The following is a 27,796-nucleotide window of genomic DNA, read 5'->3' as shown; positions in this document are numbered from 1 at the left end:
TACGAAAATATTAAAAAAATACAATTTGCTAATACAGTGTTCTAATGAAATGATCTGTCAATGCAGTCACTGTTCTCTCACAAAATTGTACTGTTATTATAGTTACATATTCTGATGTTAATAACTACAATGTGGACATATGAAGAAAAAAAAAAAAACTGAAATGAAATAATTTATTACAAATATAATATATATATATATAAATTTGTTTTAAATTTATGTAAATTTAAAAATAAGAAAAATCATTAAAATCCATGTTGACACTAAATTACAAAGTATGCTCTTATAAACTAACACAAACTTAATGCAATATAATTCTTGTATACGAGATAAATATGTTTTTTTATATATTTGTTTTCATCTAATTGTTATAGTTTAACAACAGCACAGCACAGAATGATTACTAATTAGAAGAATAGAATGGTTTAAAATTTATATAGTAAAATGCATATAATAAATTACATTGAATATTTTTCTTATAATAAATGTGATAAATATATGATAAAGAATATATGTTAATGTAAATATAAATAATACTGTTGGAAACTGTAAAGCAAAAATCTGTTGAATTATAATAATAAACTGAAAAGGCACTCAGAATGCCTAGGACTAGAAATTGCACCCCTATATGTACATTACATTTTGCAAATAAATAATAATAAATGATATATCATGGAGCTTTCCTATTCAATCTCGGTAAGTAATTCAATATATCAATATATAATGAATTTATTAAAACAGCTCTTTTTTTAGTCTTTTTAAAGTTCAGATCGTAAAATATGAACTTTATATTTTTTATGAAGTGATACTTGGAAGTAGACTTTTATGCATAGATTTTACATTCAAAATTACATCTTTAAAAATTCCTTCTCTCTATATATAAATAGAAGTAAAAAAGTAAAATTTACAGAAACCCACAATATTTTTTTTGAAAATAGTTTGTGGTCATGACATTGACATTATTTGAATAGAATACATGGTAACATATACACATGTTGTGTGTCTTTATGTATGGATAATTCATATATGCAATATTTTTTTAATTACATTTATACCACACTACATGTTTTGACTTGTTATTTTTTTTTTTTTTAAAAGAACGTTTTCACTGATTTTGGGAATATTTGACTAGTAACAATGGTACTACAAATGTATTATACCGAAAGATTTAATCCTTTAAATTGCATTCACTCAGCTTACATATAGCGAGCATACATTTTCATTTTTTCATCTATAAAATTTGTGCCTTTAGAAAAATGGAAGTATTTCAATAGAATACAAAAACAGTAGTATTCATTATTTCAATAATAAGACTAATTTTACAGTCATCCCATATGTTTTAAAGATTTGTAAAAGATTCTTTCTGGCTGCTCCTGTTTTACATATCTAACTTTGTTCCTTTTAATTTGCTCTGGCCTTCTCTTAAAATGCAGTATTTTTTTTTTTTTTTTTTTTTTTATATATTCTTTGATACATATTAAAATAATAATAAAATAATAATTTTTGCTACTAAAAAAATTAACGATCCAATTTTTAACTAAAAGTTTCCATCCACATTTATGTCATCACTTAGATACTATTACTGATTTTAAATTTTACAGTTTTGCTTATCAATAAAACTAGCTTATCAATAAAAACACTTTATGCAGATAAGGTATTGTCTATTGTAAAATTTAAAATCTATATCATTTGAATAGAAGTCATAAGTGATACACGTCATTATATATTGTTGTGTAACTATACGAGTTTTGCTTTTTCTAAACATTTTCCTGTAATTTGTAATTACAAATTAATTGTATATGTTGAATATTATATATAAACTAAATATATTCGTTTAAATACTGTCGTTCACATTTCAAGCATATAAAAGCATACAATATTATGTGTTAGTATTTTTTACTAACATACTTAAATTGTAAATATAAGATAGAGAGATTTAAATACAGGAGAAAAAAACATTTAAGCAACGTTAGCGATTATTTTTTCAGTTCACTTATAATTCGTGAACATATTGAAATCATATTTTCAAAAACTCATAGTTACTTGAAGTTATTGAACAATAAAATATGAAAAGTTTAATATACACATTATATTAATGATGTAGATTATAATAGAATTTGTAGTCTGAAGAGACTACAAAATTCCTTGAATAAAAAATATGAGATACATATTTATGTACGTAGTTACGATAGAGAATTATGACCTTGTACAAAAACTTCGTAAAACATTAAAAATTAAATAGTACGTGAATTCAAATGTACGTGTTTAGCAGCATGTGCTTTTAATGGCTTTATACATTTAGCCTTTCTTTTTTTTTCTTTTTTTCTTTTTTTTAATATATATATTTTAGCACTTTAGGCAATAAATTCTGTACTTAACTTTCATGTATACTTGTTACACACACATTGGTATAAATTATTTTGTTTATATTTTAGTTAAGGTGATAAAAATTTCAATGTCATTTAAGCTGACTTCGGAAGTGGTATGTATCACTTCTGAATTAAAAAAGCAATTGCAACATTTGTTTTCCTGCCAGGCATGGCCAAAATAATATTCACATTGAATCATGTAACCTGTGTATATTCTCTACAAGACACAAATAGAATAAAATCCACACCTTGTCTTTCATGTACAGATACTCAACTATGAGCTTAATAGCTACTCATGATTATATACATTCGACCAATATTTCTATCTAGTTTAGTAATAAACAGCAGATTCAATGTTATTATTGTTATTAAATTAGTATTAATATTATTGTTGTATTATTGTATATAATTATTATTACTACTATTATAATTATTATTTTAAATATTATTTAATATTATTATATTAAGTATTATTCTCAGTAGAAGATTGAGAATGTAGTGAAGAATAACAGGCTTGACAAACTCTAACAGGTTTTATAATTCCAAGTCTTGAAATTTTAGATTCAAATCTGCTACATCTGCGTGTGAAAACAATGTTATAATAAATAATTATTACCTTCCCTAGAGATGAAGAAAATCTAATTTTTTTTTTTTCTCTATGTAACATCAATTTACCTGGAGCAGAACACTTGACCACAATTTCGACAGTGGTGTTTCCTTTCATACAGATTAAATCTAACACCACATCCAACACAGGTGTCTGCTCCTTCATCTTTCAACCAATGATCAGCGACTGTACGGCCTGGCTGTTCACAAACACTCCATGAAAATACTCTACCACGAGTATCACCAACATACACTGTTCTATGATCTCTATAAATATCAGAATCAATGTAATAAATTAGAAATAGTATTATTTATACGTGCTCAAAAATTAAAATAAAAAAAAAAAAAAAAAAAAAAAAGAAATAGAAAATATCAAAACTTTATATATTACCTCGATACTGCTAATGCCGTAATAGAAGCTGGCTCTGCATTATCTTTCCGATCGTAAGCAGTATGCATTGTCAATTTACTTCGAAAGACTAATTGTCTTTGCCATTTAAATCCATCTCTCAAAACATTTTGTGGATTAATCTTTTTGGGTTTTGTATCAGATTCATTAACCATTACAAAACTATCAGTTAAACTGGTATCACTTTTACTAGTTCTCAAGGCTCCTTCCGTATCTCCAGGGTTGTTGTGTAATTTACTTTAGAAAATATAATATTTGTTTTTAATATATATTTAATCTCTATATCTTAAATTAACAAACTTTATGAATCACCTTGTTTGTGTCCCTTCGCTATCAGCACGTCCTCCACCTTCGCTTTTTCTAAACATTGGATTTCCGCGACCTTTTCGTCTTAATATAACTGCAGAAGCATGGTTACAATGTGACAAAGATTTGTTATTTGAACCATTACTAGATTCATTATCTGAACATTCTTCTTTTTCCTCGTGAGCTCTAGAAGCTTCTTTGGTATTCTCTGGTTCAGAGAGGCTACTTTCTGATCCACTTTTCATTAGCATCCCTTTATAAACAAAGTAATATAATTATAATAGAGACAATAATAGAATAAATATAGATGGTATAACAAATGTTTAATAATAAATAAACTTAATTTACCTGATCCTTCAGTAGATATACTCATTTGTTTTACTAATTCGTGAACTCTTTTCTTTGTACTTTCACTTTGGTCAACTTGTACATTTGGATCATCTTGTCCTTCTTTATCACCATAAAGTTCCTCCAATTGTTCCTCTTCCGCAGGCACTTGCACAAAATCCATTGACCACATCTGCAAAATTTATTATTATTTATTTATAATCTTAAAAATAATTTCTTTTTTCTTTAAATTTTGTGATATAAAAGATCACAACATACGCGTGCAACTCCATCCGTAGATCCAGTCATTATTACATTCTGTGAATCCCATTCATGTGTCTGACTGAATGCAACGCACAAAATTTGTTGCATTCTATCAGCTCTTCCAACGCATGTATTTACATTCGCTAATTCTTCGCCATTTATACTCCATACATGTAACCATGTAGCAGCACAAGTGGCTATATCACCCTATATAAAATATATTTTATTAGAATTGTTGTTCATCTTATAATGAATTATAGACATTTAAATATTTTTTATAAATACCGTTAGCTCGTTAATAGCTACTGCAGCTACTGGTCCTGCGTGTCCCCGAAGTTGTCGAACGAATAAACATCGGGATAAGTCCCAAATAATTGCAGTACCATCTCTAGAACCCGATACGATAACATTATATGCTGTACTAGATGATAAACATGTTACAGCATCTGTATGACCATATAAACATTGTTTTATCGACAATTGACGTTTTGCATACTCCCATACAATGACAACCTATAAAGTAATAATAATAATTATATTAAATTCTTCTGCATTGTTTTTTTTTTTTTTACAATTTAAAAAATCATCAACATATTAACTTACAGAACTTGTTCCTGCTGTTACTATCAATTTGGACGATGGACAAACACAAGCTACAATTTCTCCACTGCTTTGCATCATAGCTTCACATACAAATATTGCCTTATCACTGTCATAATTACCTATCCTCAACGAATGATCAGCAAAACCCCATGCGACATACTTATTATAAGATGGAGGAATAAGCGTTTTATTTTGTTCAACCGCTAATACTGCTTTGTCGACGTGAAGTATTTGTCCAACGGGACTCTTCAACTCTAAATGTTAAATTAGAATAATTTTATAAAAGTTAAAGTTATTTGAAATAATATTTAACAAACCTTTAATAGGTTGAAGTGATGGTTTCAAGTTATCAAGATTATGGAAAAATAATTTATCAGATGTAGTAATACTTAAGCCTGGTGTGATAGGTCCAGGATCTATAACACTAATTCTTTGTGTCATCTTTTTTGCAGGATGTGGCTTTTTAAATAACTGTTTTGGTATTTGTCCAAAGTTATTTATAAAACCGATAGTAGCATTTTTCTTTAAAGGGTCATCAATACTGAAAAATAAAATGTAATTATAATCTCAAAAAAAAAAATAAATAAATAAATAAATAAATATCGTTGCGCTTAATATCTAATAAAAGAGAACATACTTGTATATATCGACATTGCCTTCATAGAAAAGATGATGAAAAACATTAACAGCTTCAACAGCTGCAGGTCCATTTTGTTTACACCCAAATATCAAATCGATCCATTGATGAAGATGTTGTGAAACATAATCACATTCTAATGCAAGCCTATGAGCGCGTATAAATTCTCGTGGATCTTGTTTTGCCCATGGTGGAAGCACAATATCTCCAAGTTGTACACCACTTTGTTTAGAACCTGTTTAAGAACAATACTAGTGCTTATTTTTAATGTACGAACTTGTACGTGTTCCCTCTCCAGCACGAATATAAATTTACTTGCCTAGATCAAAATGATTTGAATTGACAAGAAATTCTGGAAGATAGAAAAACTCGGGTATGAGTTCTTTTACATCAGCCATGTTATGTTTAGACGCAGAAAGCCAAGCTTCTTTTACACTATTAAACATTCTGTCCGCCAAATCGAAATGACCACCCTAAATCAAAATCTTTATATAATCACATATAAATAATAATAATTTATAAAAATTATCTTTTTTATTTTCGTTGACGTACCTGTAGTCTTAAGAAGTGTTGCGTAAAAGGTTCCATTCTTACCAAGTAGGAACATACTATCATAGCTGAAGAGTAATGAGTTCCATAATGATAAGGTGGAGTTTCACCATGTGGGTCATCCCATTCTTTATATCTGCGAATGTGAATTATTTAATATTAAATCTTGTCTTATCTTCTTTATAATAAAAAACAAAAATAGAAAAAAAAAAAGAAAAACCTTTTCTTAAATTGTAATAATCGTTCGGGACTTTGTGCACCCATAGGTTTACTGAAATCTCTGAATGTTGATGGATCTGTTAAATCTAACTCTTCACTATCATAATCAGCCAAGATCCACGGGAATATCGGATATTGCATAAGATCGTTGTAGCTACGTCCAGCTAAGGTATTGAGATGCATCAGATATTGAAAATTTGATATTTCTCCTCGCTAAAGACGAAGAAATTAATTTAAAATGTTAAGATAAAATGTATTTAATGTTAAAATATTATGATTTAAGATACCCACCACCCATCGCTGTGTAACCGATGTTTCTCCTATAAGATTAGACAATAAGCCCGTTGCCTGCTCTACATTAGCAGTTCTTTTTTGACCAGCTACAGACTGTTGCGCACTATCAGCAATAGCAGTTGCAAAAGTCATAAATCTTTGGTATACTTTATTTCTCACTTTTCGTGGAAAAGCTAATAAATAATTTCTTCCATCACCACTAAATACTTCTAATGCCATTGGCTGCAATAAATATCTTCTCTTATGCACTTCTCTGAGAAAATAAATAAATAAATTAACCAATCAATTATTAGCAGCACTGATAGATACATTCATAGATTAAACATACCTTATATCTTCATAATTGAATTTAGAACATTGTCTCATTGCCCTAGATCTTCTAGGGGAGCCTGGTGAAGGCAAAATTGGTTCGTAAGCTTCTGGTAAACTTTCAATATCTCTTATTTCTCTCGATTTTAAAAGTGTGAAACCATCTATTACATAAAAGTGTTCTTTTCCAAATAATAGAAGGCCTTCTGTTGTATCTAAACCTTGAATCCTTGCGCACCTGAACATGTGACTGATCTAAAATTAAAATTAATGTAAGATTTTTATTGTAAATCGTTCCGCATAATTAACAACAACAATAACGAAACGTTTTGAACATTTTATTACCTTTTCATGTTCTTCTAGTAATCTTAATAATGTTTGATTATCCGGAACCGTTTGATTATTTTCTTCTTCTTGTTCATTATCTTCTTGCACTTCATCTGGTTCGCTGGCATGACGTTCTAAGGTACATGGTACCATCGGTGGTTCGTTTTCCGTGGAAGTCTCATTAACATTTAATGGGGTATCGTCTATTACCGGATCACGTTCTCGTTCAAACATACCAGAAGAATTACCAAGTTGTTTTAAATAATACTCCTTACTATCTGTGCTTGTTGCCACTTTGTACTTTAACTGTTTCTAATTAAAGAAAAAAAAAATTTTTTTTAATTCATTACTTAGTTTTTTTTATTAAACTTTCATTGAAAACTTGATTGAATAATAGTGTACAGTTATCGTAATACAACTTACATTATCTGGATGTTCCAGTTCAGGCCGATATGGATAATGTATATAAAAAAGATCATTTTTCATCATTTTTTTACGCATCCTACAAGGCCCTTCAGTCATGTCTAACATCCACTTGTCTAATTTAGTAGGAGTGGGTGGACCCCATAGACCACGTTCTCTTGTTAATTCTGTTTCCGTTTGCAACCATTCCTGGAAAAAAAAAAAAAAAAAAAAAAGAATTAATTATATACTTTTATAGTTAAGACAGAAATAATCTTAAACGCAATTAATTACTTGATAGACGTAGCGTTGTGTATGCTGATTGGTTTGTTGATGTTGTAATTTTTTTGCTGCAGCAAGTTCTCTAACCAATGCAATATGTTGTTCTGTCCATTGGGACACTGTATTCTGATGCAATCTAAGTTTCACGCGCACAGATTCTTCTTTTCTAACTTTTGTTCGACTTGCTAATCTTGTTAATCCTCCTGTTACTTTTTGAATTTTCTATCAATTCGAATGAAGAAAATATTCTTTGTTATTATAGTATTATAATATTTAATATGATATGATATTACTTGAAATAAATCAATTAATACATACCGATTGTATTTGGTTGTGAAGTTCCCAAGGTACTCTATAAGAAGCTTTTCTTTCAAGAACTACATAATTCAACCAGAGTCTTGCTGCAGCTTCGTGTACCTGTTCTCTGACTACTGGTAATTCTGGTGCACGATCATTACCTACAGGTAGCAGAAGAGTTATTTTAAAAACTTCTTCTATAGCAGGTTTCTTGCATACATATAACTCTTCCCAAATCCTGTTTGCTGCAACAGCCATTAAATTGTGACCCTGGTGAGACGTTAATCTATCATCGCTCGATTCAACTTGTGGATTAACATGCCATGTTGTTTTCATATTAGTATCTAACATAATTTTTATATCAGCTGTTAATTGCAGCAAACAATAGGTGAGGCAACCAATAAACTCTAACTCATGATTTCCAGCACCAAATATTAAAACTCTGTAAAATTTCAATTGTTATATCATTGATGTTATTCAACTGATCGTTACAAAAATATAATGAAGATATAAACAATTCTTTTTACCTGTGATCAGTAAGTTTATGTAATGCTTCTAATACAGCCATTTGATCAGCTATAGAATCTGTTGGCCTTGATAGTAAGAATAAAATTGTTCTATTCAGGCAGTGATGAAGACCTTCCATACTGACTACTCCAGATCGTCTTTTAGCTTGCCCAATTAGTTTAACAATAAAATCGAATACTTCATGTGGATTCTTTGTCAATGCACCTATAATAAAATACAAATACTACTTAGTATATTCTACAAAAAAAGTTAATTCAATTCAGCTTAATATATCCAATATATTTATTATGACTACCTTGCCATAATTTATCTACTATCCTAGCCGCAACGTAACAAACATTGCTAGTGATATTATTGACAGAACCACCAGGTACAACAGGAAGTGCAGCTTGTTCACCAATCAAAACGTCTGCAGCTAAAAGATGTTCCATTAAAATAGACAGAATTTCCGTTTGGTAACACATTTGTTGTCCCATAGATGCATGTACTGGCCATGCTTCTAAAACAAGATCTATAGCTGGTGGAGATTTTGTTGTTACTGACAGAGAAAGAGAGTCTACAATGATGACTCTTAAAAAGTCCATAACAAATTTTTTTGCAGGATGATTTGTTAATCCAATATCCTTTGATGGGGATCTTACCAATACTGGTTCTTGCTAAAAAAATAAAAATAAAATAGAAATATTACAGAAAATATACATAAAAAAAAAAGATATATTTTTTTATTAAAGATGAATTTTAAATTGAAGATACTTAAATTTATTTACCTCGTCTGCTGGTGTACTTGCGCCACTACTATCTTGACTAGAACTTGCAGGCTTTGGAAACAAAGTACCAGCTAATGCTCCCAAAACATCAGCAGACATGAACACTTGCATAAAGTCAGTGAAGTTATGGTACAGAAAAAATAGGAACTGTATTATTATCACTGGGTAATCAGTTAACCAAACAGGTAATGATTCTGGACTGTAAAAAAAAGAAATGATCAAATCTATGCAATATCAATTATGGCCATAGAAAATTAAATACACGTACTTATTTGAATGGTTGTTCAGCATAGTTCGCACCATAATTAATAATGTGACTACAGCTTCCGGACAAAGACTTATTCTGCTAGCAAAAGAAGATAGAGTATGATTTGCAGGAACTCCAAACATGAAATTCCATAAATTATTTAAATCTAGTTTTGAATCCATTGGTAATAATTTTACTGGTTGTCCCATCATAAGAGAAATGAAAAGAAAATAAAGTTCTGGAACTAAATCAATATGTTGTGGTAGTAACCATCCAAGATGTTGAAATCCTGGTACATGAAGGCCTGAAGGCTTAATATCACCACCAGACATCTGTTGATGACATCCTATGAAAATATACATCAAAATATTATTTTTTTACTTAATTCTTTTTTTAAGTTATTCTATTATCTTCTACAAACCAAGTGCTAGTGCCATTTTATTATGATCAGTATGACGTAGCCAACCACCATTACTAGTGCCTTCTTTGAATTTTTGTAGAATTGACTGTACTGAACACACAGCAACTAGTATACGCAATCCCCAAATAACAGTAGTACTATGAAGAATAGGTTGAAGAAATAATAATATCCAGTCTAGGCCTAATACCTTGGCTAACTCTTCACACATACTACAAAATATTTATAATATACAGATAACGAATATGATCAATGATTATTAAAACATTTACGTTTTAAATTAAAATATGTAATATGTATCCTTACTTTATATTCACTTTGGCACCAGTAAATAAGAGCGAGTGTAAAAGTTGTAAGCAACGATTTCGTAAAAGTATACCTTCACCCTCTCCCTCTTTATTTCCTTCACTTTCTCTAAGAATTAAATGTTTTTCTGAATTTAATGGTAAAGTAGCCACAATAAATTGACCAAACCTGAAAATAAATAGAAAATTTTTATTATTTCACATTTATTATTACATCTAAATGTAATCCATAAATAGATATTTTCTCAATAGTTCTTTACCAGAGTAAATCAGCCTGTCTTGGCTGACTTAATAATATACTAAGCAAAGCGAGTAAAACTTGTCGTGTGCTGTTTTGTTTAACATCACTAAGAATATGTAATAATTTATGTACTAATTGCAAATCCCTCATTAATCGTAAATTTGTACGTTTCTCGCTAGATTCTGCTATTAACTCATATAAGTGTTCTAAAAGAGATCTTAATAATTCTCCAGGTGCTTCGTGCCAAACCTTTGGTGAAAATATATATAAAAAGACATGAAATATCTTTCTGTTAAATGTACATACAGTTAAATATTAATCTTTAATTTTACCTGTAGATCACATAAAAGATCTTGAAATGCTGTAACATTAGGAATTGCACTGGTTTCTCTGCCACTGTCAACTGTACCAACAAGACTAAATGTGAGATGTAGTATATGACTATTTAGAAGAGCACATTTTCTTCTTAATAACATGGCTAAAGTTTGATATCCTCTACGGCGATCCATTTCTTGTTGCGCTGCCTGATTTGATCTCACAACACATACTAATGCTTTAACAGCTGCATAAAGAGATTCTACATCTTGTGCCATAGCTATTAGACCTGATAAAATAAAACAATATTATAAAAATCATATATTAATAACGATTTTAAATCTATCGAATATTAATATTTCCTACCTAACAAAACTGAACATCCTCCCACATTATCGATCGTAGTAGCTACGGGACGAGGATTAAAAACTCGTACTCCTAAATATCCTACAACCACACCACCTAAAGCTCGAGCTGGTCCACTAAGATGGCCTGCAGAATTATGAAGGACTCTAATTGGTGTGGCATTTTCATGAGATGACATACCAAGCTAAAAGATAATAAATCATATTAATATCATATTTCATTTCACCTCCCCTCATATTATTATTATTATTATTATTGTGTGGAATATGTAAAAGAAATAAACTATATATAACGATATGTATAATATAAATAAAGAGTAAGCGATATATTTAATATGAAAAAAGAATGTTATAAGAAACAACGGATTCTGAGAATAGATATAAAAAGAACGATGAGTGCTTGACAAGAAAGTGTATGTGTGTGCATATACGTGCGCGGATGGATACGAAATAAGAGATTGTGAGTGGATGAATGTTTTTTGTTTAAGAACAGAAGATATTTAACCAGAGTGAGACGTGTCAAAGAGTACAGATACATTTCGACTTCCGACTTAACTACTCTACTGTCCCACTCCAAATTTCAAAATCTATTCTCATCTCTTTTAAATACCTGTTTAGCAATTGACTTATTATCAGCTCTGCTATAAACTTTCCTAATTTTAGCTAATGTCAACTGAGACATAGCTTTTGCATTTAATCCAAAAACTAGTTTTTCTTCTACTACAAGAGCTGACAAAGGTTCTGGACCTGTAAACATAATATTATTAATATAATTTCATAAAAACGTTTTGTATCCAGTAATTATATGTTAAATCCATAATAGTACCTGATAACTGTGGAGCTTGTAAACTTCCCATATAATGTGGACCTAATCTGAATAAAGCTGCAATATTCTGAGAGTTGAATACTTCTTCAACTAAGTGACATGGTCCTTGTTTCCAAGTAAGTCTGGAATATCGTCTCCAGCATGGTGGTGTACCAATATATCCATAAACTGGTGAAACAACTGTTAAATTAGCTGCTCCACCACCCGGAACTTGAGTGATGTAATGAAGCTATAAAAAAAAAATGTTTTTTTTTTTTTTTTAACTATCAGAAAGAAGCAATTTTATTAATTTTACCTTTTGACTATGAATGTGCTGCCCATCTAAATATAACGAAAAACTAGAATTTTTTAAAACAGCACGATTTAATACGATTGCTATATGATGCCATTGTCCTTCATGTAACAAATCAGGACACCAAACTCGAGCTCCACATTCGCCAGTACCTTCAGGTTCCCATTCTCCAACATCTAATAAAATTTTCATCATTTTAACTTAAACTATACATATTTTTATAGTTTAGCAAAAAAAAAAATTTATAAAAAAAATCTTACTCTGAGGCATAGCCGTTTCTTGAGTAGAAACAATGATAGCTTTATCTCTAGCACTGAGAACAGCAATCAAACAAATTAAATCTCTTGAAGATTGAGGAGTACGTACTAATGTTAATAGTCTTACACAATGAGGATCTGTTCTAGGATCACTAAACTTATCGATACATATCCATGTACTATATGTTAAACCAGTTTGTGGTGGAAATAATCTATCACCTAAAATAATCATCTTTTAGTAAACAATTGAAACAATAAAAAAAAAAAAAGAAAAAATTATAATTTCTATAATTTTTATTTTAATACCTACCAGAACCAATTCCTCCAAGTACACTGTTGTCAGCAGTTACTACTGTAGGCGGGGTTGTACTCTGAGGTGCAATACTTGGTAAATACAAACAGGCAAATCCTTCTGCACTCATATCTAATTCAACAAATGGTGGTAAAGTACAGGAACCATGAGCTCTGAAATCTTTGGGAGTTGTCATGGATACCAAAGTTTTAATACGTGTTAGAGGCACTGGTCCTCCTCTAGATTTGTTTGGTTCAATATCATCAAGAGAAATACAACACAAAGGATCTCCCAAGCGTAAAAATTCTCTAAAAAGAAGAAAAAAAGAAAAATTGATAAAAAAGAAAAAAAAAAAGAAAAAAAAACAAATAAAGAAAAAAAATCGTAATAGAATTAATTTCAATTGAAAATTAATAATCAAATGTAAAAAATATGAAATGATAACATTTTATAATTTTTACCTTAAATCTCGAGGTTCTAAAGATTGAGCTGCAAGTCTCTCTATTATATATTGTAATGGTTGATGTAAAGGATGAATTTCATCTTGCAAAGCAATTCTACCCATGGATAGCAATTCTCCCGCCATACCAGCTTCGCACATCACCTGTTGGTTCCTTTCGGAACGTACTAAACTTTTAATAATTTCTGCTATGTATAATTGTAGAGCTAATGCAAGTTGTGGATTTGAAGAATCAGATATCGATGGAAGTAAATGAAGCATTCCAACTACAATACCAGGATGAACTACAATAGGTTCGGGAGTAGGAGGACTTAGATTTAAAGGATTTATGGCACATCTCTTTCCACTTCCAGGAGAGTCAAAAGACTTTTGTTGCTGAAAAAAAAAAAGAACAATAATAAACATTAACAAATGTTAAAAGATATATTGTCTTATATTTGTTATTTATATTAAAAGCTTACTTCTACACTAGCTTGTTTATGACTTGGTGATCTCATACTGATGCCAGCCATATTAGGTTTATCAAAAGCATCAAGTGCAACATCATATAGAAGTCGTAATAATAAACACCCATATGCTAATGTTCTTGACATGCCATCTGGAAATGCTGGCTCTAATACATTTCCAGTGAAAAGAGTTGATAACATGTTGTGATAATTCATAGTAGGTATTATATTCATTTCAGCCAGTTTAATTTGTGTTGAAAAACATCCAAGAAGTCGTAATGTATCACATAGACTTGATTGACATATCTAAAAAAGAATTTAATAAATATTAACAATAACACAGCACATTTAATAGTTTCTATTAATTCAAATATAGATTCTATATTGATAATTATACCTCATGATGAAAAAATTTCGCATTTGCGGGCTCGAAACGCATTGCTGTACTTATCGTATGGAACACCACATGTAGTAATGTTAATAATTGCATTTCATTTTGCGGAGTTCTTTGCACAACATCGTTACAAGGCTCAGTATTATTTCGTACTTGTTGTCCAAGTTGACCCTCTAAAGAAACAAGCACCGACATAACGTAAACAAACCCTCCAACTTTACGGAATACTGTTCTCGTACGATGAGATTCTCGTAGGCACGCTAGTAATGACTACAATACAAAAAGTTAATGTTTCATATAAACATATATCTTGCATATAAAATATATGATAATAATTATACGATTATATGACACTAACCTTCAATATATGTGTTTTTAAGACCAAAGCATTTGAGGGTGCAGAATGCATAACTCCTAATAAAGTTGCCATATCGTCATCACCACCAGCACTAAGTATCAATTCCCTTACTATCCCAAGTGCAGGGTAGCGACAATCTGTATATGGTACGAGATTGTGAGCACAACGTGCTCCACCACATTCTCTGAAAACATTTGCATTCTGTACATTTCCAGCTAACAAAGTTGTCAAAGCTTCCATGACTAAGGCACCCAAACGTTCATCTTCTGGGGATATTTTATATTCTGTAAACATATTTTTAAATATATTAAATCGAGATAACTACAAAATTAATATATTCTTTACAATAATTCTCATAAATAAAATATTAAAATGAGTAATGAGAAAATGGGTAGATATATGTTTATAGAAATAAAGATAATCACCTAGTCCTTGGTCCTGTGCAGCCTGTTTGTCTTTAAGTAATGTAGCATAATGATGAAGACAAGTAACAAATACTTCCAACATGCCTACTTCTCTGTATACATCTTTAAAAATTGTATTGTGTCTAAAAAATATAATTTTTAAAAAGGATTATATAAAATGTAAATATAAAGATACTTAAGAGAAACAAAAAATTAATCGATTTAAAATATTTTCTATATTACCTAAGTATATTCAGAAGCGTTTCCATACACATGATACTACAAGTAACAGAATTATTCGCCTTGAGTAATATAGATAAAGATATAAGTTCTTTACAAGGCACAAAATTAAGTTGAAATACTATGAATTCCAACAGCTGAAAGAACTTCTGTTGTATTTCTACATTTTTTAAATGAATCTTTTCTGCAAATTGTGATAAAGTGTTCTGTCCTTCCAATATAAAATAATTAGCATTATCACTGTGATAAACACTTGAAATAGCATCAAGAATAGTACAGCAAAGAAGTGACGAATTTGACTTAACAAATACTGATTGTAACACTTGAAATGCTTGAATATTTCGAACACTTCCTCCTAAAATAAAAATAATATAATATAAACACAAAAAATAGACATATAAACAAACAAATTTTTATGATGAAATATTACCTCTATTACTTGGTTGAGGTAAAGTAAAACCAAGCATTTGAAATAACGAACCCATACTAGCTTGACTTGGTTTTAATTCAGTATGTCCACACATTGTCAAAGATGCCAACATCAGCACTAAATTTCGAATAGCATCTTGTGCTTCTGCTCTACTATCTTGTTCTAATCTCGAAGGAGCGTGTCTGTAATAGGAAAAGAGATATTTGAAAAAAAAATAAATATAATTTTTTTAATCATTATACTTACTTTAACAAAAAATCTGATAAAAAAATGTATCCCTGGCAAGTACGAAAATCATCCAAAAGTGTTTGTGATACTTCACTAGAATCTTTCAAGAAACAAAATACTGTAACAAACATTTCTACAACTTCCAATAATGCAAGCTCAGGTACACGTTGCATATTATCAATACACAATGCTATACATCCTTTATCTATAAATGAAATTTAAAAAACAATTTTTATATACATATACAAGTAGATATTATTAGAATTAAATTTTATGAGTTCATAATTGATATTTAAAATTGTCATACAATCTAGCTAACATTGTGAAACTTACTGTGTATGTAGGCTACTACATTTTGTGTAAGACCATGTCGGGATAGCGTCATTAAAACCTCAGCAGCGCTTTTACGCCACATAACATTATACTGAGGACACCAACTCGTAATTGCTAAGAACAATAATGCCAAATCATCTTTACGAGCAAGTTCTTCTGCAGGATATGGATGACTGCATAAACGTACTAATAACTAGATATAAGAAAAGAATGATATTAAATAATCTATTCTTGATAAAAAAAAAAAAAAACGATGCAAAAAATTTCGTATATATTATTACCTGAACAAATATTTTTTGTAGTAATATTCTACGTTCCCTAGGTGTAAATTCACTGTTTGCATCAGTAATATCAGCTTCCTCTTCATTCATCTCAGGTAAGTCAAGAAATAGATATAAACATTTAACCAATGTTGATGGAACAGATGCAGCAGTCATTGCCTGTATCAGAGATGCATCTCCTGCCGCAAGTAAATTCAATGCTGAGAGTAACATCCAACCATTACTTGATTCTTCACTATTTTCTATCTCTAAGAACTTAACAATAGCACAACTTGCAGTTTCAATACTTTGGTTACTTGCTCTTCTTCTAATCTCAGATACCATTAATCGCGAAACTTGTTGTGTAAATGCTAAAATATCCCAAAATTTTTCATTCATATCTCCAGAAGGACTAGACCCAAATACCTAATAAAAATAAATAAAGCGTTTCACTATAAATTTGATTGATATAAATATATATAAATTTAAATAAAAAAAAAAAAATTTTTAATAATATATAAATTTAAATAAAAAATATACCTTGCAAAACAATGGTAACATATTATATAATTTATCATCACGTTCAGCATCAGAAAGAGGATGTGGAGGATGGCTGTATTCAGAGAAAAGTTTCTTGAGGTGCATAAGACCCAAAGCAGTATGTTGGGGATTCGTGCTGCTCGTACATTCTTCTAAACTACCCATACTGCTGGAACCCATACCTCCGACGCTTGTGCCCCCTCTTAATTTGCGCATTATGTTCATATTTAAAAGTTACTGAAATTGAATAAAAAAGTATATTCTTATATATCAAAAGTATATTTTTATATATCGAAATATTAATTTTTTTCTACGATGATTGATTATTATTAATTATGCATGAAAACAAAATACTATATAAAAGTATTTTGAATTTTCTTAATGAACGTACTTCAACAATAATAAATTATTCTACTAAATATCATATTACATAATTTAATCGCACGTGGTATGCTACTTATGATCTACGACAAGTGTCATGATAGAATATTATGATTGTTAGAAACAAAAAACAAGAGACACGTATGTTCCCACAATGCATTATACTAACATTATTATTAATAATTTTCGTCGTACATAATATATGGAGATTTGATATCTTTACGAGAAATATATGGCGGCACCATTTTCTTGATCAATGATATTGATGATCATTTTCTTATAATGATATTGAAAAAATCTTTACATTCTCATTTAATGACACTTCGATCAGCGTGTTATTTGGCTCAATATTTACGTCTGTTCGCTTATCAAAACGTCAAGCTAAGCTGTCAAAGCGAACTACTTCGAAACCGCCCATAATTACGATGATGAACACTTGTACAACAACGTTTTCTTATTAAACGTTACAAACAATAAACAATTCAATATTACCTGAAATTTATTGCAGATTGAAAAACTCTACATTTTTTTTTGTAATATCACTTTTTCGTCTGGTATATTTAATATTTCAGTAGCAGCAGCCATTTTCATATTCGTCGTTTCCTTTGGCCCACAACCGATGCGATACGTCGATAAGTGTCACGTGATCTGCAGCGATAGCAGCTCTAGCACAACTAAAGCATTGCGGTCAAGATTGGACATTATTCAAATGTCAAAATTTTTCCCACCTTTTTAACAATAGCGTGTACGTTATATCCAACAACAAAAAATGGTATTCATTTCAACTATCGACAATTAAAAGTTTAATAATTAATGTTACAAAAAAAGAAAACTTTATTGAATTTATAAAAATTGTTTTTAACGAAAAATTCAATTTATTATTTAACTGTATATATGCTTTTATAGATAATGTACAAATTTTGAAATTCGCGCCTTAACGTTACTTACGTTTGATTATATATCGCTATACGTAAGAAGTCATATTTCAGAATATTTTTTGTATTAGCTTTTTTTAATCAGGAAAATTCTTAATAAATTTCTTTATTTAATTATCCGATTATTATTCCGTCAGTTTAGTGCCTCTGCACTTTTTAATGGATTTCTGGAAAGTCCAAGGTCATAATATAATTCTCACCATTATCTTCCGACGATTTCCAGTGAAAAAAAAAAAAAAAAATAAAAATACTGCATTCACTGAGCATGAAACTGGAGATTACGAGTATGAATATTTATAACAGATAAAGTTATAATTAAGTCTTTCGGTAAATTTCGAAATTTATCTTCTCTCCAGTTCCTCCATAAGTTGAACCAAGAAGAAACACTCATCTTTCTCAATAAGGATCAGACTGCCATAATCAATCATCTGTACAAACATTCTAGACTTATATGCGCCTTAGAAATTCCATTAAACCCGGATTGGAAAACGGCACTAAAGGAACTTGCAAGGTCGCCTCTGCCGCACCTACCAATGAAGTCGATTATCTAAAATCACGGGACTATGCCAACATTCCTTATATTTTTTTTTTTTATTGCCTTTTTTTAATACTAAAAATTTCATGAAATTCTTGTTAATACATTTTTATGTAATAATACTATTATGAAAAAATAAATGAAAATAACAAAGTTTTATTTACATAATGATTTTCATACAACACACTTAGGAAATTGAGTTATTTAAATACTTTTATAATATATACATATATTATGAAATATATGTGCAAACCTAAAAAATATAATAAACAATAACAAATTTACAAATATATGTATGCGTGTGTCTGTATATATATATATATATATATATATATATATATATATATATATATATATACATATACACACAAAATATTTATAATAGAAAACATTTTAATCAGTAAAACATTCTTTAGTATTTATGATAGTCACTGAGAACCAAATCCGAGATCTTATATGTAATTTATCTTTTTAAGTATTTTGTGATTTATTTACTTGTATCAAATGAAAAGTATTCCAGAAATTTTCATTTCTTTTCTCTATTTCTTTTTTCTCTATTTATATCATCACTGTCCTTTTGTTCACTGGTTTATCATTATTTATCTTTAATATACTATCATTTATACATCGTCTCATTGATACTTTTTAAACAATTCTATACTTGAAATTTGTTTGTACCTTCATCATCTTTTATAATTAAGACAAAATATTACTTTTTTACAGCATTCTTCTTTGGAGTTTAACAAATTTTACTATTTGAATGTATACAGTCCTTCTTCTGAATCGTAATACTTTTTATATTTAAATACTACGTCAAAGGAGATGTAGATTTTGTCCTCGTTTTATTATATAAAAAATTGTAAAAATCCAGATGACGTATCCTTGATTCACGGTATTGTGATAATAAAGAAAATAGACGTGCTAAAATATTATTCATTAAATTTTATAAAATTGTGTTCAATTTCTTAAAATTAAAATGAATGTGTTTATAAATAAAATTATACCTATAGTTATATTCTGTTGTACTAAATGTGAATACATTTCTGCTATTTCATCTCGTAAAGTTGTATCTCCAAATGTAAAATATACCATAGCACGACCAGCTGCTGAAGCTGCCATTAATTGTAGTAATACTTTTAGCTTCGGATTTCCTCTAAAAGCACCACAACCCCAGTTTCCAGTTGCTACTGCAGGTAGATTATCTTTGCATAAATCACAACCAACAAATCCCACATATGCCTAGATATAAAAAAAATTATATAATTCCAACTATGAAAAACAGGTCTCATGATGATATTACGATAAATATTTTATAACCTTGTTCAGTTCACGTGTTATTTTGTTTAAATCAAATTGTAGTGCTGGTTGAGTAAAACACAATGCATCAATAGCAACAACACTTGTCATGCGCCTTCCACTACTATCCCGAGGTGTTTCATCAATGAAGTCACCTGACCACTTGAAGCTGTTACTATATCCTTCATATTTGCTGTACCTTTCAATACCAGTAACAATGAGAGCTTCCGTGTCATCTAAAGCTTCTGTAACCAACATGGTTACCATAAGTTCAGGACAGATAACAAAACGTATTTCTTCTTGTACACAACCCATGCCAAGTACACCTCCACCTACATATCTATTTTAAATGACATTATGCTTTATTAAAATAGAAAATTTGATAAAAATTAGCTGAATGAATACAGTACTTATTAGCAAAATCCACTTGAAGGAGACCTGCTCCATCAGTATCTATTGTTCCATTACTTGTAATATGTAATGGTAAAAATTTTTTATCAGTAATGTCCCACTTTGGAATATCGTGTTTTAAAATATAACGTCGTTGAATCGTTATTACACCCTCTGGGACTACTCTATCAAAAAATAAGGTAGTTTAAGTTCCAAAAAAATTTTCTTTTATTGTCCTTGTATAATGCAGAAATTAGCTATTCACCCACCTTTACTTGTTACTCTTCTAAAGTAATGAAAGATACACTTAAATTTTTCCATTACTGACTGACAACGATTAAGCTTATCTTTTCTAAATGCTGAGAAAAGTCTAGAATTAAAAAAACAAAATATAAATTCATATTTCAATATTATAAGTAAAGATAATTCATTATTATACCTATTAAAATTTATATGAGGATAAGTTGAATATTCAGATTGTGGATTAGCAGAATTGCGCCTTGGAAATGTACAAAAAAATGCATTTGCTAATAAAGATGAAACTTGGAGTTGACTAAGACTGATAGATGCATTTGAATGAGATTTCAAAAGAGGTATTGCACCTGTTATTAATACAGGAAGTTGCAAAGCAAGATGCACCATTTTAGGTAATAATGTTTTGAAAAAACTAGAAACTTCTTCCTCTTCCATGACCTTTCCAGAAAAAAAAAATAAATTAATAAAGATGAAAATTACTATATATTAACTAAAAATATTAAAGATTACCTCTAAAAAAAAATGATGTAATGCTGAAAAATTCCATCTATGAGCATACATATGATTATATGATAATATAGCTTTTTCTAACTGATGGCTAGACATAAGAGTTTGTAGTAAGGATTCTTGAATTATTTCCCACCGATATCTGCAATGGCGATTTGCACTTTGCTAGAAAAAAATTGTTAATTTAAATCCTTTTTTCTTATTTTACAATTATTGTTTTTTTTTATAGAAAATACCTGTTCAATAGGATAAAGGCTATGCGTAGAATGTGGCATGCGTACATAGCCTTGGCTCCATTTATCCATTTGATGGGAAGGATATGGCTTTGGTGGTCCCCGTATTGGTATTGGTAACTTTTTTAAATTATAAAAATATTACTTTTATAATTAAAATACACAAAACACTTTTTCAAATGAATAATAAATTATATATATGATGACAAGTTCTTACCAATATTAATACTGTATGATTTGCAGAAGGATTGATAGGTGGAAATTCTTGACAGTCATAAGTACCTAAGCCTTTACAAATTTCATTCATACTAGCCCCTTTCCACTCAGAAATGTTATTTATAGGTTCTGGTTCAATAACACTAATGGATGTTGAACTTGCTTTATAAAATGAAAACAAAAAAAAAATGATTTTATGATCACAGAAATATATGCATAAAGTTTAAAAATATAATATAACCTTACATTCATCTGAACTAAGATGACTGCTATTGTTTATTGTAATATTATCATCCGAGAAAAGATCTGGCGATAATATCTCATCATCTAAAGAAAATTCTATTTCTGACATTCTTCGTTGCTAAAATAAAATAGTTCGATTAATGATAAAAAAAAAAAAACATGTTTTATAATATACATGTAAATATATAATTCAATATAGAATATTGACTTTTACCTGTAGCATCATACGTATTTGATGGTGCTAAAAAATGTATTATAAAAATAATCAAACTTAGAATGTAAATAAAATGTTTGTTATAATCGCGGTATTATATTATTTTTATAAATTTATCGTAAACATGTATGATCAAATAATTGAATATTTGGTTTTTTATCATTCTTATTGTTGTTGTTAAATAATTTATACGTATATTTTAACGTTTATGTATATATATTTCTATATATATATATATATATATGTTAACATTTGGATTAAAATTTATATGTAGTCGTGTTTCAAATAAAAAATTACTTCAGAAGCGTCACAAAACCTAAATGACTATAGACATATCCATATATGTAATCTTTTCAATACCAACTTCAGACTGCATCCACTATCGATATGTACTTCTAATTCAGATCACCGGATAGAAATTAAATGATATTTATATACATATTATAAAATACATTTATCTCGTTTTGTTTTATTATATATTTTATATTTTTAATGTTTACATCAATCCTTGAAAACAATGAAAATTGTAAAAAGAATATTTAATTTATTATTATATTTTAAAATTTTAACATATCATTAAATATATATATACGTATTAATAACATGTATTTTATATAGTTTTTATCTGAAATTATTATAACAAAATTTTTTTTTATGAATCCTTATTATTTTCTAAATAATACATGAAAAATAATAAAACGAATCAGTTTTCACAGAATGAAATAAATTTATTTCTTATACGACAAAAAAATAACAATGAAATAAAATACTAACGGTAAAATGCATGAGAATATAGGTTACGTTACATCGGATAATAATGTTACTTTCTGGTAATAGGGGAATAAATTCGATATCATTTTAACGTGGAATAAATATATATTATTATTAAATATAAACCTGAATTTTGTGTAATGTATATCGAAGTATACATAACTATTTTTCCGCAATACTTGGCCTGTAATATATTAGATAAGATATAGAGTTAGAAAAGAAATTATAAACCAACAGTGTTTTAACAAGGGGACAACAAGATGCATTAATTCGATCTATCAAATCTGAGACTTGAACGAAATAGGATCATATGTTGATTATAATACATCATAGATTTTTGTAAAAAGCTATATCCTCTTTCATTTAAGTATCGTGAAAAACCCAGATTCACAAATCTAAATGTCCTCTTGCAAGACCATATATTGTGAAAAATATTTTGAATATAGCTCGAAATAGCCTATCGCGTTTGTACTTTAAATATCTATTTATTATCTTGTTTTTACGATTGTTGAGGTATTCGATTACGAAGATATGCAAGAATTTCATCTGTGCTTTTTGCTAAAATAGCTTGTCTTGGATTTTTGAAGCAGTTTCCAAATAATATGAGAGACCTGAAAATTAAAAAAAAGAATTAATTTTAATAATTTTAATTTACAATGTATCCATATATTTACCTTATGTTTGTTAAATTTCCTAATTCTGCTGGCACATTGTCAATATTATTATTTGCAAGATTTAAAATGGCAAGCCTTTTTAATTTCTTCAACAATGAAACATCGATATTCGCTATCAAATTATCATTCGCCTCTAACGTTTCTAAAGTACTTATTTCATAAATATCTTCCGGTAGTTCGGTGAATCTATGATTATAAATAAAATTACACGTTGTATACATTATATATTATTACAATATTCACACCGTTTAATCACATACTTTTATTAGAAATGCTTTAGCAAACATAGTCCCCATGAAAGTATTATATATATATCACATTTATATTATCGGAAATAATTATTATGATATAACCAAAAATAACGGAAACGTTTTATAAATAAATGATTACAAAAAAAATAATATTTGTAAATTCGAAAATAATATGCATAAATAATTATAAAATATTAATAAAATTATATTTATTATACCTGTTAAAAGAAATATCAATACTTCGTAAATATTTAAATAAACCAATTGTTGATGGTAATGATAACAAATGATTTTTGCTTAAATCCAATGCCTGTAAATGTTCATATTTTTCACCAATCCATTCTGGTAAATGTGTTAGAAGATTAGATGTTAATTTTAAATCTGTAACGGTTGTAATTATGGATAACATTTCGGGTAATTCACGCATATGGTTTCTACTTAAATCGATTAATGTTACGCCTGCTGCATTTGCATCTTCTAATACTTCTATTGACAAGTCGGTTAAATCATGACCTGCTAGACTCAACATTCTTGTATTTTTCATCATATATCTAAAATTTTGTTCTGATATTTAATAGTTAATCTTAAATAACATAATAAAAAGAAGCAATTGGATGTATTGTACGATACAAACTTGTTTGGGTACACAACTGTACTTGTATTTGATAATACTGAATGATCTACATTTACATTTGCAGTATCTATACTTTGTTGTAAGTGTTTTAAAATACGAGATGTACCACAACTTATTATATCAGCTCTTACATTTTGTATATTATTTCCCTCAACAGAGAATTTTTTTAAATTTGGCATTATACCAATACATACAGGTATTCTGTAAGTAAAGAAATCTTAAATGAGATGTTTTGTTTAGATTACATTTACATAGCAATATATAAAATTACTCACAAAGATATATTATTATTTGATAAGTCAAGGTATTCCAAATTTATTAACTGAATTATTCCTTCTGGAATAGCTTTTATGCTGTTATCCCCTAATATTAATATTTTTAACTTCCTTACTTCTTCTAAATGCAATATATTAAAATCCTATTAAATAATTTAAGCGAAATTATTGGTTTTCTAGGAATTTTATTAAAAAGTTTTATTAAAAATTCATTGTTTTTGGCAAATAATATTTAAAGAGTACATACAACAATATTGTTTTCAGATAAATTAAGTTCTTTCAATGCAACACATCCAGATAAATCAGGAAATGTTGTTAATTTGTTATTTTGAAACATTATTGTTTCAACTTTTCGTAATTCACTTAAAGATGGTAATTCTTCCAATTCATTAGAATTTGCAATTAATTTTTCTAATGCTATATAAAAGAGAATATTACTTCATATATTTAATATTTTTTCTGTATGATATTAATAATATAATGAAGATTCAACTCACCTCTCATACTCATTATATCAGATGGTAAACATTTTAAGGAATTATGGCTCACATCCAGAAAAATTAATCTAACAAGGTATCCCATGCCAATGGGTAATTCAATTAAATTATTATGAGATAAATCCTGTATACATAGAATTCTTTATTATATGTATGAGTGTGTAAACTATTCTAATAGCATATATGATGAATTTACCAAATGGCTTAACATTATTAAATCAGTAATTCCAGTATCAAGTTCCTTTAAAATATTATACTTCAAATTTAAATTACGTAATTCCAGAAGATGATAAAATTGAATAGGTAGTACTTCCAATTTGTTATATGATAAATCTAAAGTTATCAGTTTAGTTAAATTTCCTATTTCCATTGGCAATCTTTTTAATAAGTTGTTGTGTAACTGTTTAAAATTAGGTGTAATATTTATAAAGATTAACTATATTTTATAACTTAATCATATTATTTACATTTTATTTTCCATGTATTAATGTAATAAATTATTTATATTGTAAAAATATTTAATAATTGATATACGTACATCCAGCTCAGTAAGATCATTTAAGTATCTTATTCTTGCATTAATAGTAGTTAGACAATTACAACTTAAGTCTAATGTTTTTAATGATTCTTGTTCCCACCATCGCTGCTCTGTTTCATCATAATCAAGTTCAAAATTTAATTCTTTTAATTCATCCTCTGTTAACTGATTTATAGTCCATACCCTTTTTGGTACTGAAAATTATCGATTAAGTAAAACTAATGTGAACATTCAAATTTCATTTTATCAATCCTAATATATAATAATTTTCCTCAAGTATAATCGTTCATTGTTTAATGTAAAATATTTTTATTAAATTAAAATTAATATATTGTTTACAATAAACTATACAATAAAGGTAAATTGTAAATATTGAATAAAATTTAATTAATTATACAAAATAAATAATTAATAATAAAATATAACTTACCTTGATAATATGATAATTATGTGAGAGAACTGACACATTAATCTATAACACATTTAATTAATGCAAGTGCATAAAAGCATGCTAACAAGCCAATTAAATTTTCAATATTATAAAATTGTTATATTTTTGGATATTTCTTATATAATAAAAATGATTACACAACTAGATACAATTATATTATAGAGACTATCGAACATAAAAAATTAAAGACAATGTTTTTTGAGGGGTATTTATTTTAAAGAATATTATAAAATACAGAATAATTTCTTGATTGTGAATATTAACATTAACAAAGCATTATGCTGATTAATTATCAAAATCTGTAAACAAAGACTTCAAAACTAAATGAGTGTATGACTGAACTATCTATCATATAATAATTATATAGTTAGATAACTATTTAATAAATGTAAACATAGATTGTTTTTATACTATATCCTTAAAACTCTCTAGAGATATTCGATTAATTCAGATTTTCGATTAATTATTTTCAGATTAACGTATTAAATTTCTTACTTAAAATATCTATCCATAAAAAAAAAAAAAGAAAAAAAAAAGAAAAAAAAAAAAGAAAATTGTCAAAAACCTAATGATCGGAAAAAATCTACGCAAAGCATTATATTTTTTCACAAGATGTAACGATCATGATACCTACACTCTGAATGGAGACACACATGCATGAGTGGCACAATACATTGACGAAGCGTTCTGATATTCTTGACATGCCTGAAACAGCTATCTCTATCGTAATCACATAAACAATAATGATTGAACAAATTATCTATATTTGCTAAATCTATCAGACATGTTTTATATAAATACCAGAAAATAATCCTTTCGACGAGAGATTTAGTTGACCAGTTTTTCTTGCGCATATAATCATAGTATTCGATAATTCAGCATTATCATCATTTTTCGTTCGTGGCTTAAACACTGCACAATGATTAATTTTTTTTTTACTCTTACTCATTTTTTATCACATATCTAAGCGTTGTATCTCAATTAGTTACGCAATCGGATTAAAAATAAATGCGTTTCTTCTTTTTCTTTTTCTAATAATGCTACGTAACGTTGTTTCACCTTCTGCTTTATGGTAATTAAAGTGTCATACAGAGCCACTTGTCCATAGACTTGCATATAAGTATGTAAACCTATGTATTCGTTCAAAATTATTATTATTATTATTTTTTTTACTTCCAAAATATCTCAACATTTCTATTATTTTATAGATAATAAATAAATCGAATAATTATTGCAACAATTTTTGATAAGATTTAAATTTTGTTCTCAACAGAGAATACGTTGTTCTGATTGGTTAATATAAAATTTACGTCATTTCTAAAACCCAATTCCATACACGTGGATTTAACTTTAT

The 27,796-nt window shown here is 28.4% G+C and overlaps 3 protein-coding genes across 3 annotated transcripts; all 3 read right to left on the bottom strand.

Annotated features, from left to right (window-relative positions):
• Window positions 1-2,559: 2,559 nt before the first annotated feature.
• LOC122628910 (WD repeat and FYVE domain-containing protein 3) lies at window positions 2,560-18,147 on the bottom strand. The gene is made up of 45 exons (XM_043811784.1): window positions 18,020-18,147; window positions 17,147-17,383; window positions 16,628-17,032; window positions 16,347-16,539; window positions 16,032-16,218; window positions 15,786-15,967; window positions 15,359-15,710; window positions 15,137-15,258; window positions 14,712-14,995; window positions 14,357-14,623; window positions 13,975-14,265; window positions 13,515-13,888; window positions 13,072-13,361; window positions 12,765-12,980; window positions 12,508-12,680; window positions 12,213-12,441; window positions 11,997-12,133; window positions 11,388-11,571; window positions 11,039-11,310; window positions 10,726-10,955; window positions 10,467-10,634; window positions 10,164-10,372; window positions 9,764-10,088; window positions 9,496-9,694; window positions 9,024-9,384; window positions 8,728-8,932; window positions 8,222-8,642; window positions 7,916-8,125; window positions 7,643-7,831; window positions 7,238-7,531; window positions 6,912-7,147; window positions 6,581-6,836; window positions 6,291-6,502; window positions 6,074-6,206; window positions 5,841-5,994; window positions 5,522-5,756; window positions 5,202-5,425; window positions 4,885-5,138; window positions 4,567-4,794; window positions 4,297-4,488; window positions 4,039-4,210; window positions 3,697-3,943; window positions 3,367-3,621; window positions 3,045-3,242; window positions 2,560-2,947 (listed from the first exon to the last, which is right to left on the bottom strand). Exons 2-45 carry the CDS (start codon window positions 17,369-17,371, stop codon window positions 2,833-2,835), a joined length of 10,305 nt encoding a protein of 3,434 aa, XP_043667719.1. The 5' UTR covers window positions 17,372-17,383; window positions 18,020-18,147; the 3' UTR covers window positions 2,560-2,832.
• A 1,340-nt stretch (window positions 18,148-19,487) lies between these two features.
• LOC122628915 (poly(ADP-ribose) glycohydrolase-like) lies at window positions 19,488-22,495 on the bottom strand. Its single transcript, XM_043811789.1, has 11 exons — window positions 22,352-22,495; window positions 22,141-22,255; window positions 21,896-22,056; window positions 21,682-21,798; window positions 21,449-21,610; window positions 21,123-21,376; window positions 20,953-21,053; window positions 20,704-20,863; window positions 20,315-20,633; window positions 20,002-20,236; window positions 19,488-19,918 (listed from the first exon to the last, which is right to left on the bottom strand). Exons 1-11 carry the CDS (start codon window positions 22,361-22,363, stop codon window positions 19,806-19,808), a joined length of 1,749 nt encoding a protein of 582 aa, XP_043667724.1. The 5' UTR covers window positions 22,364-22,495; the 3' UTR covers window positions 19,488-19,805.
• A 563-nt stretch (window positions 22,496-23,058) lies between these two features.
• Window positions 23,059-27,542, bottom strand: LOC122628913 (leucine-rich repeat-containing protein 40-like). Its single transcript, XM_043811788.1, has 10 exons — window positions 27,244-27,542; window positions 25,992-26,185; window positions 25,650-25,853; window positions 25,454-25,577; window positions 25,204-25,373; window positions 24,957-25,099; window positions 24,682-24,882; window positions 24,266-24,598; window positions 23,797-23,982; window positions 23,059-23,733 (listed from the first exon to the last, which is right to left on the bottom strand). Exons 1-10 carry the CDS (start codon window positions 27,389-27,391, stop codon window positions 23,622-23,624), a joined length of 1,815 nt encoding a protein of 604 aa, XP_043667723.1. The 5' UTR covers window positions 27,392-27,542; the 3' UTR covers window positions 23,059-23,621.
• Between the last annotated feature and the right edge of the window lie 254 nt (window positions 27,543-27,796).

Source organism: Vespula pensylvanica, chromosome 4, assembly GCF_014466175.1.
Source record: "Vespula pensylvanica isolate Volc-1 chromosome 4, ASM1446617v1, whole genome shotgun sequence".
Lineage (NCBI taxonomy): Eukaryota > Metazoa > Arthropoda > Insecta > Hymenoptera > Vespidae > Vespula > Vespula pensylvanica.
Note: the sequence above shows the minus strand (reverse complement) of the source record. Positions and strands in the feature narration are given on the sequence as shown.

Excerpts from the sequence above, each read along its gene's own strand:
- LOC122628910 (XM_043811784.1), bottom strand. The coding sequence starts at position 17,371 with ATGAACATAATGCGCAAATTAAGAGGGGGCACAAGCGTCGGAGGTATG. Across the intron at positions 10,956-11,038 it reads ATCTTTTATGTGATCTACAG|GTTTGGCACGAAGCACCTGG; the intron begins GTAAAATTAAAG and ends TTTTCACCAAAG. Across the intron at positions 5,757-5,840 it reads TTCAAATCATTTTGATCTAG|GTTCTAAACAAAGTGGTGTA; the intron begins GCAAGTAAATTT and ends GTTCTTAAACAG.
- LOC122628915 (XM_043811789.1), bottom strand. Across the intron at positions 21,611-21,681 it reads GCCTTTATCCTATTGAACAG|CAAAGTGCAAATCGCCATTG; the intron begins GTATTTTCTATA and ends ATTTTTTTCTAG. Across the intron at positions 20,634-20,703 it reads CAAGTGGATTTTGCTAATAA|ATATGTAGGTGGAGGTGTAC; the intron begins GTACTGTATTCA and ends CATTTAAAATAG.
- LOC122628913 (XM_043811788.1), bottom strand. The coding sequence starts at position 27,391 with ATGAGTAAGAGTAAAAAAAAAATTAATCATTGTGCAGTGTTTAAGCCA. Across the intron at positions 25,100-25,203 it reads TATCTGAAAACAATATTGTT|GATTTTAATATATTGCATTT; the intron begins GTATGTACTCTT and ends ATTATTTAATAG. Across the intron at positions 24,599-24,681 it reads ACAGTTGTGTACCCAAACAA|ATATATGATGAAAAATACAA; the intron begins GTTTGTATCGTA and ends ACAAAATTTTAG.